Source organism: Tachysurus fulvidraco, chromosome 2 (genome assembly GCF_022655615.1).
Source record: "Tachysurus fulvidraco isolate hzauxx_2018 chromosome 2, HZAU_PFXX_2.0, whole genome shotgun sequence".
Taxonomy (NCBI): domain Eukaryota; kingdom Metazoa; phylum Chordata; class Actinopteri; order Siluriformes; family Bagridae; genus Tachysurus; species Tachysurus fulvidraco.
The window spans coordinates 41459325-41473342 of record NC_062519.1 but is presented as its reverse complement, the minus strand read 5'-3'; the positions used below and the strand labels follow the sequence as shown (position 1 = coordinate 41473342).

At 42.5% G+C, this 14018-nt stretch overlaps 1 protein-coding gene across 1 annotated transcript; it reads right to left on the bottom strand.

Moving 5' to 3' along the window:
• Positions 1-17: 17 nt before the first annotated feature.
• atxn1l (ataxin 1-like) lies at positions 18-10234 on the bottom strand. Its single transcript, XM_027178493.2, has 3 exons — positions 10078-10234; positions 7744-8873; positions 18-6986 (listed from the first exon to the last, which is right to left on the bottom strand). Exons 2-3 carry the CDS (start codon positions 8755-8757, stop codon positions 5772-5774), a joined length of 2229 nt encoding a protein of 742 aa, XP_027034294.2. The 5' UTR covers positions 8758-8873; positions 10078-10234; the 3' UTR covers positions 18-5771.
• Positions 10235-14018: the final 3784 nt, after the last annotated feature.

Below are 14018 nucleotides of genomic sequence, written 5' to 3'. Positions count from 1 at the left end.
CCAGAAAAGGACGCCGGTCAGTTTGGTAATATTATATATATTATATTGTGTTTACTTAACAAACATGATAAATGCAACGTTTCCAAGAAGTTAGCTGTAACAATAAAAATACAATATCTTTGTGTCCGTACATAGAATTAAGACAGCGAACGAAATTAATACGAAACAAAACAGAACAAAAAAAAAAAACTGCCCTAAGTAGTTCACAGAGGTACAAATATACAGTACAAATCTATTTTATTCCAAAAAAAAGGGTACAAATAAAAACGCAACAAAATATAGTTATTAATGCTTTTGTAAAGTTCAGGTAGGTGGAGGGTTTTCTAAGGGAGCACTTTGGGTAGACGACTTCTAAGGCTTCTGAGAAGAATTAATACGTGTTGGTACGGCCATACGAGATTAAAACTCACTATACAAAGTCCATATAACCTGGATTATACTTGAGGATCGAAGATTACATACACATCATTGCATATATTTTGCAGGTTCTTTTACGCGTTAAAGAAAGACGCTCGTTTCTTTTTAAAACCGGTTACGTGGTCACGTTAAAAAGGAAGAATGGGGGGGAAAAAAAAGGAGGTTTCGCTTAGTGCCGACGTGGTACGATTTTAAAAGTGTGTGATTAATCGTTTAAAAAAAAAAAAGGAAAGAAAGAAAAAGTTTTAACCGTTAAAACTCTTGGTTTTAGTCTCAGTTCCACTTCTACCACGAAAAACAAACAAACAATTTATTAATCACGACGTGAATTCTGGGTCATAAAATCTTGAGGGAAATAAAAACAAAACGATAGTACAACTGATTTGAGCGTCCGTCCATCCATCCATCCATCCATCACACACAATGCAGCAGAAATTGATCACCTGATGAAAGTGGTCAGTGTCACACCTTCGTAACTCACGTCTTCTCACGTGACTACAGGTGCGTTTCCAAGACAACGCTTTATTTCCTTCCTGCCGCTATTCGTGACGAGGTTTTTGAGGTAAATGCTCGCCAACGGCCCACGTCAACGGCATGCCTGTAGTTCGTCTAAATCGGAAATCTCCGTACAATTTTACATCGTTTACGTTTGACGCTCGACCCGCAGACGGCCGTGTTCCTGTTCTCGGTGGCTCGCGGCTGCGGTGCCGGTTCCGAGCCACGCGTACGCGCCGTTCGCTCCACGACAAACCTTAAGGCAAGCTCAATAATATAGAAAGCTCATCTTTGATCTACACACACACACACACACACTCTCTCTCTCACACACATTGATTGTATTAACACATTTTTTTCGCATATAATTCAATATTAGATTTGGTTACTACGTAACCGAGTGTGGACTGGAATAAGTGCAACTTTCGGTCCATGATGTAGGTGATGATGTGCATCATCTCCATTCACCTGCAGAGGGCGTTGTGCTTGCACGAGAGACATGAGGTTTACGAGCGAAGAGATGACGGGTTAAGGGCTGATTTGTACTTGAGATTAACGTAAGCGCGTTTGTGTCCGGACGTAGACAGAGGGGATTATGGGTAAGTGAACCAAACGAAGCAGAAAACAGGTGAGACAGCATCGCGTTTTGTTTTGTTTGGGGTTTTTTTGCTCTTCGAACATAATTGACATAAGTTTTTGGCAGTGTGAGACACTTCTGATTAAACGTTCAGAGACGCTTGCCGATCGCCAAACTCGTGGGATAGGTAGAGATAGCTGCGGTTAGAGGTACACTTTGGGATCATTTTACAGCTTGGATGTACACGCTCTCGAAAATCAGCATGGTACGGATTCTCTTTAATCGCACATCTGTTATTAGAGGATCGTCATCTACACCGCCTGGTTTTAATCAGGTTATTTCTCCACACTGCCCCCTAGTGCTCGCTGTTTATACTGTGTTCATACGAACAGATGTCCAATGATGTATAAATCAGCCCTTAGTGGTTCAAAGCAAAGTGGTGACTCCAGGCATTTACACACACACACACACACACACACACACACACACACACACACACACACACACACACACACACACACACACACACACACACACACAGAGGAAAGGCACAGACATAACGTTGATTTTTGTTTTCAGTAACAGTGCACAGGATTGAAGCGTTTCATTACATACAATCTGACTTCCTGTAACGGGGTCAGTAAGGCAGTGCGCTCGAGTTTGAGATGATGGAGCAGTGAGGGGATGAAGCACGCACGCACGCACACACACACACACACACACACGCACACACACACACACACAAATAACTAAAAATGATTCTATTACCGCAACAAGCTTAAAAGGGAAACTGCTTTGTTTTTCTTTTTCTCCCCCAGACTGTCTGTGTATTTGTTGCATCTGTAGCTCACTAGCTTGTAGTTTAATCCTTTAAAAACTCTCTTCCAGTAAGGAAGTCTAAGGGGCGGATGTCAGACTCGGAAAATAACAATCAATCCTTTTAGAGACGGAACTACTTATTCAGACGGAAGGATTTGTGCTTGTGTGCGAAACGTCTCGAGGCACTGCTGGCGTAAGGATACGGGGAAGCGTAAGGGAACCGGAACTACTTTTAAACTAGCGCTCGAATGGCAGAATTTATAGTTTCGATGAGATTTTTTTTCCCCTCTCTCTCTCTCGGATGTCAGTTTCATGTCACAGGAACAAAACACCTTTATGGAGGTTGAGGAATATCCAGAGCGTCAATATCAGTTTTCTGAATTTTTGTTTTTAAAAAAACGTTTATCGAAGGTTTGACGCTCGTCTGCCCTTAGACTTCTGCCGAAACTCGATCTGTGACGAAGAGAGTTAGGATTTCGTTTGGAAGTAACTGTGGGGGGACAGAAAATCGCCAGAGTTCCCCTTTAAGGAGTTTCTCTGCGAGTGGGTGGAGTTAAATGAAATTTGTGCAGGATCCTCAGTCAAGCGAATTAACTTGCGGTTGCGAGAGTTAGATGGTCGCATTGGCTGCATAGTACGTAGCGCTGAGATCGAACACGGGTCAGGAAATTCTCCGTGCGTGGTGTAAGGGTATTGCTTGTCTAATAAAACGTCTAACAGCGGAATGATCGAAGACAGTTAACCTACTGTATTCGTTTGTTTGGAAATGGTTTTTTTTTCTTTTTTTTTTTTTTTTGGTCATGTCTCAGAATCGGAATGAGAGTCTGTTCAGACCGGCTGGAACAGAGTGGCCACGCCCCTTTGGGACAGAAGACAGAGACGTTAATACAGAAAACAGGGACGCGGGTTATCTCCGGTATGTTTGAGCACTGAGAACCAAACAACTCGGCTACGCCCACGTCACTCAAAAACAAATGAAAAAGTCCGATGACACCAGTGACATGTACTAAAGCGGTGTCTGAAAATAGCGCAAATTTGACACGTCCCTAATCGACACGGGACAGAAACGATAAACATCTGAAGTTGAAATATCTCTGACCAATGAGAGAAAAGATTTACACAAAAAAATAGAAATTACACACCGCGGAGCTCACAACAGAAACACGTGCAAGACCAGAAACACAGTCGGAGAGGTTAAACCACCAGTCAGAGTTAATGCTACCTGCAGAAGGGTCACGCGAGAGCTACGGAATATAAAAATAAAAAATAAAAAAAAACACATTCTTGCTAATAAATGAAATTAAATTGGAGAAAACAACAAAAAAAGAAAATAAATAAAATCGTTCTCATATAGCACAAGGAAAAAGAAAAAAAAACATTTGTAATTAAGTGATTTAAACAAAACAAAACAAAACAAATATTAGACGGGACGCTGGAATGCTTCCTGCTCTAACGTTTTCTTTTAAACCTCGGAGTCTAATTGCACTTTGTTTGTGTTTTTCTCCGTTTCGATTTGTCGAATAAACTAAAACCTAAAGGGGAAGAAATATATATATATAATTTAGAAAAAAATCAGTGATGAAACTGCAGCATTTCTTCGGGGCTAATTTGTAAACGGTGTGGAACAGTGTCGCCTGTCAGTTTCTCACAAAGAAATCAAATCTGAACTTCATACAAAACAAAAGAAAACAATCCGATTAAAGAGGTCGGCGTCGATGAGGCGCGTCCGACCGCAGGGCCGGACCACGTGACGGTGAAGACGTTTGCATGAACGTTAACATGGATTGATAAACTCTGAAGTTTTGCCTCGTCTCACCGTTAACTCGGTTCTCTTTGTGGACACTAACGTGACTTTAATCGTCTGTATTGAAGCACGTCACGTAGCTCGGCCCTGATCGACCGCGTGCGACGAGGAGTGTCTTCAGGAGGAATATTGCAGAGGAAGAAATCCTACATCGTACAAAAATATCGTTGGGGACGAGGAGGAAGGAACGAAACGCCCTGCGAGAGAGAGAGAGGGAGAGAAGGAGAGAGGGAAAGAAAGAGAGAAAGAGAGAGAGAAAGAGAAAGGGGGGGAGAGCGAAAGGGAGAGCAAGAGCGAGGGAAAGAGATATAATGTGAAACAAGAATAAAAAAAAATAAAAAAAAAACAAGGAGAAGAAGGATAAAAGTAAGGGAAGAGAGAGAGAGAGAGAGAGAGATAAAGAGATAAAGAGAGCGTGTCGTTCAAAAACAAAAGGTCACGTACATGTCCTGGTTGAAACCCACGCTGGTGAGGAGTCATAAGAAATTAAAAATAACACGGTGCATTGCTACGAAAAAGGAAGAGGGGAAAATGGGGTAGGTTCATGACTGTTGTATCATTACAGGAAGTTGAGAGGAAGAAAAAAAACCCACGAGGAATGAAAATCATCAAGCTTTTGTTTTTACAACCCATCGGCGGTGATTTTCACTTCAAAGCAATCATCCTTTCTTTTTTCCAGATCCGTCTCCAGCAGCTAGAACCTGCACCACCTTTTTCTTTTCTTCCTTTCTTTTTAAGCAGCGACGATTTTGCGACGAAAACAAACGCTTACTGTCTCCGTATACCGGAACGAGTCATAAACTTTGTACAAACGTAGGGGGAAGAAAATAATACACGTGGCACAGGTAGAGCACGGAACTGTGGACGGTGTAAACGTGAGCGAGATGCCTTTTGTTCTGAATGTTGATTGTTAATTGTTTGATTGATTCAGGAAGAAGTGATCGTTCTCGAGCTACAAACGAAAAAAGAAGAAGGGGTTGATGACGTGAGAACGAAAACGAAAGTCAAGAAATTAGAGAGAAAGAAAGAGAGAGAAAGAGAGAAATGAGAGAGAGAAAAATGAGAGAAAGAAAGAGAAAGAGAGAGAGAGCCTTTCCTTTAGGTAGTCCAAACTATCTATCAAGTACAGGGTAGATTTAATGTCTCTATATATATCTCTCTCTATATATATATATATTTATGTTTATATACGAGGAGGAAAACAGGCATAATTCTGAATATCCTATGGCTGTATCCAGGTCCCCCCCCGTCACGTCCTTCGATACACGTTAATTCAAAGAGCTGTGAACGTTGAATCTAATGATATTTCACCTAGAAGTGAGTTACAGAGCATGAAAAGGCTTTGGTAGATCATTTACCAGCTGGAGCAGTAAGTCCAGATGGTCTGTGGTCTCGCCATAGTTACAAACTGGCACTAACTCGTCCCGAGTGCTCACGGGCTGCCTAAAAACAAGGGAGTGTGTGAGTCAGTATGTCTGTGTGTAGATCTGTGTGTGTGTGTGTGTGTGTGTGTGTGTGTGTAAAATCTTTTGTGTGCAAAATCTCAACGAAATAAAACAAAAACACATTCTTAGGCTACATTCTCTCTTTCTCTCTTCACATCTCCCACGCAATTCTGACACTTTCCTCCCCTCTTGCCAATGCGTCCTGCGTCTGCTGCTACTTCCCTGCGTTGGAGCGCCCTTCGATAGATAGTTTGACCTCCTGAGGGATGAACGAGGGCCGAGAGGAGCCCGGCGGCACGGCTAGGCCTCCCTCCTCCCTCTTGACGGGGTATCTTTGGAAACCGGGGGTGGACCAACGCCTCTGTGAGGTCCCATGGGCCTCAGTGTGCAAATAATAACTGCTCTGGCTGCGCGTGTGCTCCGCCGAAGTCCTGTCGGGTCTAGAGGGCACGTCCCCATGTCCCGAGCTGCTCAGCTTAAAGGGCTCATCCTTGTCAGCCCTCTCTCTCTGAACACGCTCCATCCTGATCTGACCCAGAGACCGCGGGTTCTGGGGCGCCGGAGGTCCCATAGGCTGGCTGGAGGAGGCTCCTGACATCGAGTTGGCTTTGGTGGAAGTCCTGCTGTGTGTCGGTTGCTGCGGCTGCTGGGAAACCGAGGGCGGCTTTTGGTGGGCCGACGAATGTTGCTGAAGGGTGATGGACACGCAGACGTCACCCACTTGGAGGTGGTGGCAGGTGAGGCCATAGAGCTGGGCGGTGTGCTCCGGGCTGCAGGACGACCAGCCCTGACCAAAGACGAAGAACGGATGTTCAGGAGGAACGTCGATGCTCACTTTGCTCTGGCACTCGCCGACAGCAAAGCGTAGCGCGATCAGGCCGGGCCTCTGAGTGCTAGGACGGATGTCCACCACCATGCTCGAGTCGATCTTTAGCCCCGTGCTCGCTTCGGCGCTGCGTACAAAGTCCTGCGTCTGCAGATCCTCCACGCGCTTCAGCTCACCCGTCGCTAACTGAATGATTGCACCCTTGGTGAAGTGTGAAGGTGGCACGGCAGAGACGGCCGGCACGGCAGGAAGCTCCACCGCCACCACACGCTCAGCTACGCCTGCGACGTCTGAGATTTTGTGTTGCAGGGTTTCAGCTGTGATGTCGTTGTTAGGCTGAACTTGAGGAGGATGATGATAGTCCAGGGGCATGAGAACTGGCTGGCCGTTCGGCAGGATCACCGCATGACCAGGTTGTGCCGTCTGCTGAGGATGGAGCGAAGCTCGAGGTTCCAGCTGGTTTGCAGAGTGTGACGCGTACGCCGTCCTGCTCTCCCCCTGAACCTCTCTGCTACTCTGGGAACTCTGCGACGAGCCATGCGCTCCCTCTCTGCGACTCACACCCCGCACCGGTGATGCCAGGCGCCCCACCACTTGCTGGACCTGCGTATGAACAAACACCGAGGTCATACTGAGGCTTTTAAAAAAATATTTTTTACAAGAAGTCAATTTCTCGACCTTTTTTTTAAAGCAATCAGATTTCCTTCCTGTGTAAAAATCTAAGAAAACCACGGACACTTTCGAAGAAGTGACACTCCGACTGTCTATTGCTCAATCACCCACGCACACATACTAAAGCTAATACAGGAAGGAAGTGGAGGAGAGTTTATGATGTAACAAATACTGATTTGTGACACAAGGCTAAAGTAAAAAAAAAATCATTTACATAGCAAAAAAATAACATTATTATTAGGAGTTGTTTCCAGAGAGGCCTACGTGGGGGCTTTTTGGGGAAGGATCATTTCACAATGCATTGTGATGACAGAATAAAAAAAATGCGGAACATCAAAGCTTACATTTTCCTATGATGGAAAGAAATGCATTGTGAAGCACAATCGTGCCAAGTATGAAAGACATTAAAACAACGCGAGACTGACAGTGTATTTATGATCGGTTTACTAAAATGTTATCTGACACAACGTTAAAATGTAACAGGAAGAACGTTCGATGGACCGGCGGTGAACCACAACCTGAATGAAAAAACCCAGAAAAATATTTCAGCAAACAGACTGAGCAAAATGCTGAAGCAGAAGTAATCTAGTTCAGTGAACTGTTTATGTTTAAAATGTTGTGTAAACACAGGTTTAAATGCATCTGGTAAAAAACGATAAATAATAAAAGAAAAACTAGGTTCCCTCACCTCCAGGTCCGTGTCCGGGGTGCTGCGATGGCCAGGAGACGCTCTTCCCTCCTGCCTGCAGATCTTTCGGTCATGTAGGTCCATAGCTGGTCCGTGATGTGGCCGCACCGCTGCGTTTCTCACCACATAAACTACGTCTTGCATGCAGTCCCTGCCGTTTTCCCGATCCCCTCCGTTCACTTCCCGGTCCTGCTCCATCGAGCCGCTTTGATGCTGCACGGTTCGGTCGCTGGCCGACGTGCGGTAGAAGACCGGGATGCGATCCGCCGTGGGAATCATCCCGATGGTGCCTAAAGTTTGCTGCTGTGAGGAGGAAGATGAGGAGGAGGATGAAGTCGCTGCCTGTTCCGACGCCAGCACCAATGGGACACCTCCAGCAGTTGCCACCTTGGCGTAGGTGTGAGCAGACACTTGGTGCTGAGGCGGGGATGAGACCACTCCTTCCTGGATGACAGATGGATAGGGCACCAGGTGAGACTGAGCCTGAATCAGGGAGCTCGGGACAAACCCGGGCGGGACTGCATAGGGAACGGCGGTGGCGTAAGGAGGGCTGACAAACTGTGGGATGGGAGCGTAGCCGAGAGGAGGGTAAGGCATGCCGGTGTGCTGGAGGAGTTGAGAGGGAACCGTGTAGGCTGGAGAAATGTGGCCCAGCACAGGATGGAGGCTGGTGGGTGAGTATGTGACTGACGGAACAGCTACTTTATACAGCATGCTGTACTGATCCACAGCTAATCCTGGGGCCATGCTCTCCGGCCCTTCTACTCCGTAATGCAGATTAGGTTGAGACCGGACCCATTCGCTGCCTCCGCTTCCACCCTGAGTGTCTCCACTCGCTCCGGAGCTCTGTGACGAGGACAACGCTTCATCTCCTCCTCCTCCTCCACCACCTCCAGTATTACTGCTGCTACTGCTGCTGTTGCTGTTGTTAGGAACGTTGGAAGCATTGTTAACCGGAAGGTCCCGCTTCTTTGGAGGAAGGCACTCCTGATTGCGCTCGTGAGCTGGCTTCATGCTGCTCTGGATTACACGTGGACGATGTTAGTGAGAGGCGTGGCCTGACAGCCACAAGCACGGCACCACTGCAATCAGCTCTGGGAACCTCTCGCTGAGCTCTTCCATCACATTACCTGACAACAGAAACACAGAAATCCCAAATACGATGAAGTTTTCTATTAAAACAATGTTTAATTACTAATTCAGAAAGGAATCACAGCTTTGTCACAGTCAGTAACACGACAAGACGCGTGATATTGAGGACTAACCGCTGTAGCAGAAGAGAAGTGCAACACACAGATGTGTCATTATAGGAAATTCACTCGAGCGATAACGTTAACTACACTTCATCACACCACGATGTTCTGGAGAATTTTCCTACAACACCAAATCCCTGTTATGTTTAATTCCTTACTCATGGTCACCAATGACACATAATTTAGCACAAAAAGACTCGAACCTCTGGATTCACCACAGCTTAAGCTCTAAAAGTAGATTTATTTATAATATAATATAAAAGTACTTTTTATGGAGACTGCTAAACAAAACAAAGTAAAAACATTTGACATAATTAACTGAATGGTAAAAGATTTTGGGAGACGTATATTAAATGAAACATGAGGGGAAAGTTTTATTATTTATTAAACATGTTTCTGTGCAGCAGATTTGTTTTTCTGGAAACTCAATATATATTAAATAAAAAAACACACTTGACAAAAAGAACTCTAAAAAAATAAATAAACCTGATTTTATTTGATTTAAATGTATTTTTTAAACTTAAAGTTAAAAATTTACATATTTAAAGAAATTAAAAGACATTTATTAAATGAAACCTGAGGAAAAAGTTGTATTATTTATTTAAAAAAAAAAATAAATAACGTTTCTGTGCAGCAGATTTTTTCCTGGAAACTCAATATATATATTTTTAAAAAAGCACACACTTGATAAAAAAAGAACTCTAGAAAAAATAAATAAACCTGTATTTTAGCTCTGAGGCGCAGATGTTAGCATTAAGCTAACTAGCTGTGTCTGAGGCGTCTGAGCGTTAGCATTAGCATTAGCTAGCAAACATACTGATAGCATAGTGATACGATTTAGACAAACACATGAACGCTCTGAAAATCAAATGTTTATCAAGTTGTTGCTGATAAATATGACGTTATTAGCACACAAACGTGCCCGAACACGAACAGTTCAGTCAGGACTGTAAACATTAAACACATCCCGACTAGCTAGCAGCCTCGAGCGCTAGCCACAGGATGCTAATCGCGTATTTAACGGCTCGGAAAATGCGTTTTTTTACAGTCAGAACAAACCGTTTGAGAAACACGGACTCACCTGGGCATGTCATGGTGTTGCCTAAGCTCTAGCTTTAGGCTTCTGGTGAGTTAATGTCATAAATCGACGGTGAAATCAGGGCTGATGATTGGTGCCCATTTCAGAGGCCAGCGACGAAACCCCAGCAGCGCGCATTGATGACGTCACGGGCGCTGTATTGAAGAGAGTCAACACGTATCGTGTTTACAATGAAATCATATCATGATATCACACGATATCACGTGTAGAGTCTGATGCCATTATCTATATCTATGTGTATTTGTAAACAATGACCGACTGTAGCCCGTCTGATGCACTGCACAAAGTATTGGCACCCCTCTGAACCGTCCACCATAGGGTTTGGTCCTACAGTCACATGGCCTGTTTATACTCAGCTATGAATCATCTGATCGACTGTACAGCTATTACACTGAAGTATTACACTTTTAGCCTTCAGTAGCAACTTTACAAGTTCATTATACACTGATGTGCTCCTTAGGAGATTTATTTTTTATTCTGGAAATTAAATTCTCCTCTTCTGGAAACAGGGTGTGAGATGAACATGTGAAGCTCCACACAGTCAGTAACACACAAAGATGATAGCCCTTATGTGTCACATACCACACGTTCAAACAGCTTCTTTCGATAAATAATTTTAAATGATATTCTACCCTGAGGGACTGGTACACCAGGTAGCTCCAGCATCCAGAAATCCAACCCGAGCTCAGGTTGTGAGGAATTTTGCACGTTCTCCGACGTTCTGAGTGGATTTGCTCTGAAGTCATGAAAACATGAAGGTGGATTAGCTGTTAAATGTCTCCATTCTGATGTGTCCTGTGATGTTCAGCTAGTTATTAGACGTACAAGACATAGCAGTGTTAAAAGCCTTGTCCCGAAAGCAATGTTTGTTGTTAGAAGCAATACATTTGATTTGTTCTAGAAAAAAAAAATTTATTTCAGTAGTTGTGTCTCTTAATTACTCTAAGACGTTCTGCATCACACTGCTGCTGTAAGTTGCAGGATAACATAGCAGGACTGGAGGCACTGTGGATAAAGTGTCGAAGAACATTTCTGGGAAGATTCTCCATTTGGAGATAATGGCTTTTACTGTGGCTGGCTGGAGTCCCAGAGTCTTAAATGGAAACCATTTCCAGACTGATATATTTCACAATAACTTTCTTCCTCATTCCTTCCAGAATTTTATTGACTGAAGCATAGTGTGCTTCTTGTTGAGACCTTTTAAATCTACTTCACTTTGCTGGAAATATTCTTTACTAAAAGAGAGATTTACTAAACGATATTAGAGATTTACTAAATGTCTAATATTACTGGTTTGACAGTAACCAAGCCATCATGGTATGTCTAGTCTAATCACATATTATAGTAAATGTTTTGTTTAAAGATCTGAAACAATTAAGTGTCATAAATATGCAAAAAAAAAAGAGAGAGAGAGAGAAATAGGTTTTTTTTAATATTGTACACTTTGTTATAAATTCATAATATAAAACATGTTGTTTTGTTATATATTTTTTCTATTTTCTATTCTTCTTTTTTTCTAACACTTCATTTCCAATTTAATTTCCATATTATATTCTGCCTATTTTACTTTTTTAAATGTTTCCACCTTTTATTTCTTTACTTATCCATTTTTACTTCACACTGCACACTATAAAACAGTTATAGTTTACATTATTATTATTCATTTATTTTCCACCGCTTATCCGAACTTCTTGGCTCATGGGGTATTATTATTATTATTATTATTATTATTATTATTATTATTATTATTATATTTGTTGTCGTTGTTGTTGTCCACATATAAATAAATAAGTGCAAAAATTAATGAATTTTTTTTCTATTTTTTTACCTTCTCATCACCTGAACACACTTCAAATCAAGTCAAGAAGCTTTTATTGTCATTTACACCATATATAGCTGTTACAGTACACAGTGACATGAGACAAAGTTTCTCCAGGATCATAATGCTACATAAACAAACAAAGAGCTATAAGGACTTAGTAAGTTAGTCCTAGATACATAAAGTGCATCTGTGCAACCTGGTGCAAACAGTGAAGGACAAGACAGACAAGACAGTGCAGCAAAAAAGACAGCGCAAACAAAAAGTTACAAAACAATACAAAAAAAAACAATACACAAAAGACAATAAACAGAAACAGCGCCATCCAGTGTAAATACTGTACTGCATGTAAATACTGTATGTAAATTGCATGCAGTAATACTATAATGAACACTTGTGTGTTTGTATAATCTATAATCACATGTATTCATTAATTTATTTGAATCACAGTTTTTTCTTTGTTGAATCTTCACCAGTAAAATGAAAAATCACTACCAAACACTTAAAAATTAAATAAAAAAGTAAACATTTTATTAACTGGAAGATATATGGTTACATTCATGAATCATTGATTTCATTGTTAATTTGGTTATTTTTGCAAAAAAAAACAAGCAATTCAAACTCAGCAACCTTACATGAACAGACCTAGTTGGAAATTTTCACCATCCTGCTTGTCTGACAGGTAAAACCTTTTGTATTTCAAATTCGTCATTCTGGAGGATCAAGTCCTTTATTTTCCCCTTAAGATCGCTGAAATATTGTTTCAGCTCTTTTAACTGGGCCCAGTTGTCAAACATGTAGTCGACATAATTTTCTGATATACCAGTCCTCGAAATGTTTTTGAAATACAGAATGGGGCTTTGTCTTTTAAACTCTTCGTCCTTAACTACAAAGAGATTCATTGGAATCGGAGCAATGAATAAAATTAAGTACCGCGCTCGGTCGATAATTGAGATGGTTGATTTTTTGTAGGTCTTGTACTGCTTTAACAGCTCCTCTAATTGGCTCTGATAGCATTCAAGCGCAGTGATGATAGGAACCTGGTGGCCTTGAAGTTGTGCCTCTTGTTCCGTGGTGCTTTGCATCTTTAGTCGGGCTTCATGGATGAGCATCTGCAGATGGAAAGCTGCACCGTTAGTCCAGTGCTTTAGGGAGCAGGAGCTCATTTGCTTGTCATGCAGCATGGAGTTCTTCAGACGGGTTAGCTGTTCACTTAGCTGTTTCTCCAGGCGTTGTGTCTCCTCTAGAACACGCGTTGGTTTGTGTAAATACATACGTAAGCGTTTCATATACTCCTCCATTGTGTCTCTCACACCTGAAGCCTTTTCCTCAGAGAACACACGCCGTATCATGTCAGATGTGCTGTCTTTATTCTCTTCTTCGGTATTGATTATGAGCTCCACCGCTATAGACAAGACCATTGCACCTAAACCCACCGAATTTGGTACCTTACTAAAAGCGGATAAAGCGGATAAAACAGGATCACGATTTTCCTTAAGCCAGCTGCGTGCGTCTTTTAGCATCTCGATAATGTAGTTCTCTAATTCAGATGTTGAATTTAATCCAGAGTACTTCACCAGTGAGCCATCGATACCAACATCAGGTATCAGATCAGAAGACTCAGCAAGGTCCAACATCTGACGAAAAAAAGCCGGCCAGTCTGATGTACTCTCAGTCAAAGCCATATACAATCTCAAAGCCAACGCCGCCATGGTAAAGGCTATAATAATCCAAAAATGTATTTACTGCAATCCGGGAACTGAGGGTGTGCTCTCTGCTCCTTTACTTTCAGTTCACTTTCCCTTTCATGTGGCTATTTAACCCCTTTTGTGCTGGTACTCGCAATCTCAAGGGAATTTCATTGCGGCTCCGTTTTCAGTCGCAATCATGTCTAGTCACAATCTCTCTCTCTCTCATATATACGTGCAGGCGCACACACACACACACACACACACACACACACACACACACACACACACACACACACACACACACACACACACACACACACACACACACACACACACACACACACACACACACACACACACACACACAAACACACACACACACCTTTCTTTCTCTTTCTTTCTGGAACATTCCT

Bases quoted from the DNA above. Each gene is read 5' to 3' on its own strand.
- atxn1l (XM_027178493.2), bottom strand. From the start codon at position 8,757: ATGAAGCCAGCTCACGAGCGCAATCAGGAGTGCCTTCCTCCAAAGAAG. The intron at 6,987-7,743 runs GTGAGGGAACCT...GTTCATACGCAG, and splicing joins CCCCGGACACGGACCTGGAG to GTCCAGCAAGTGGTGGGGCG.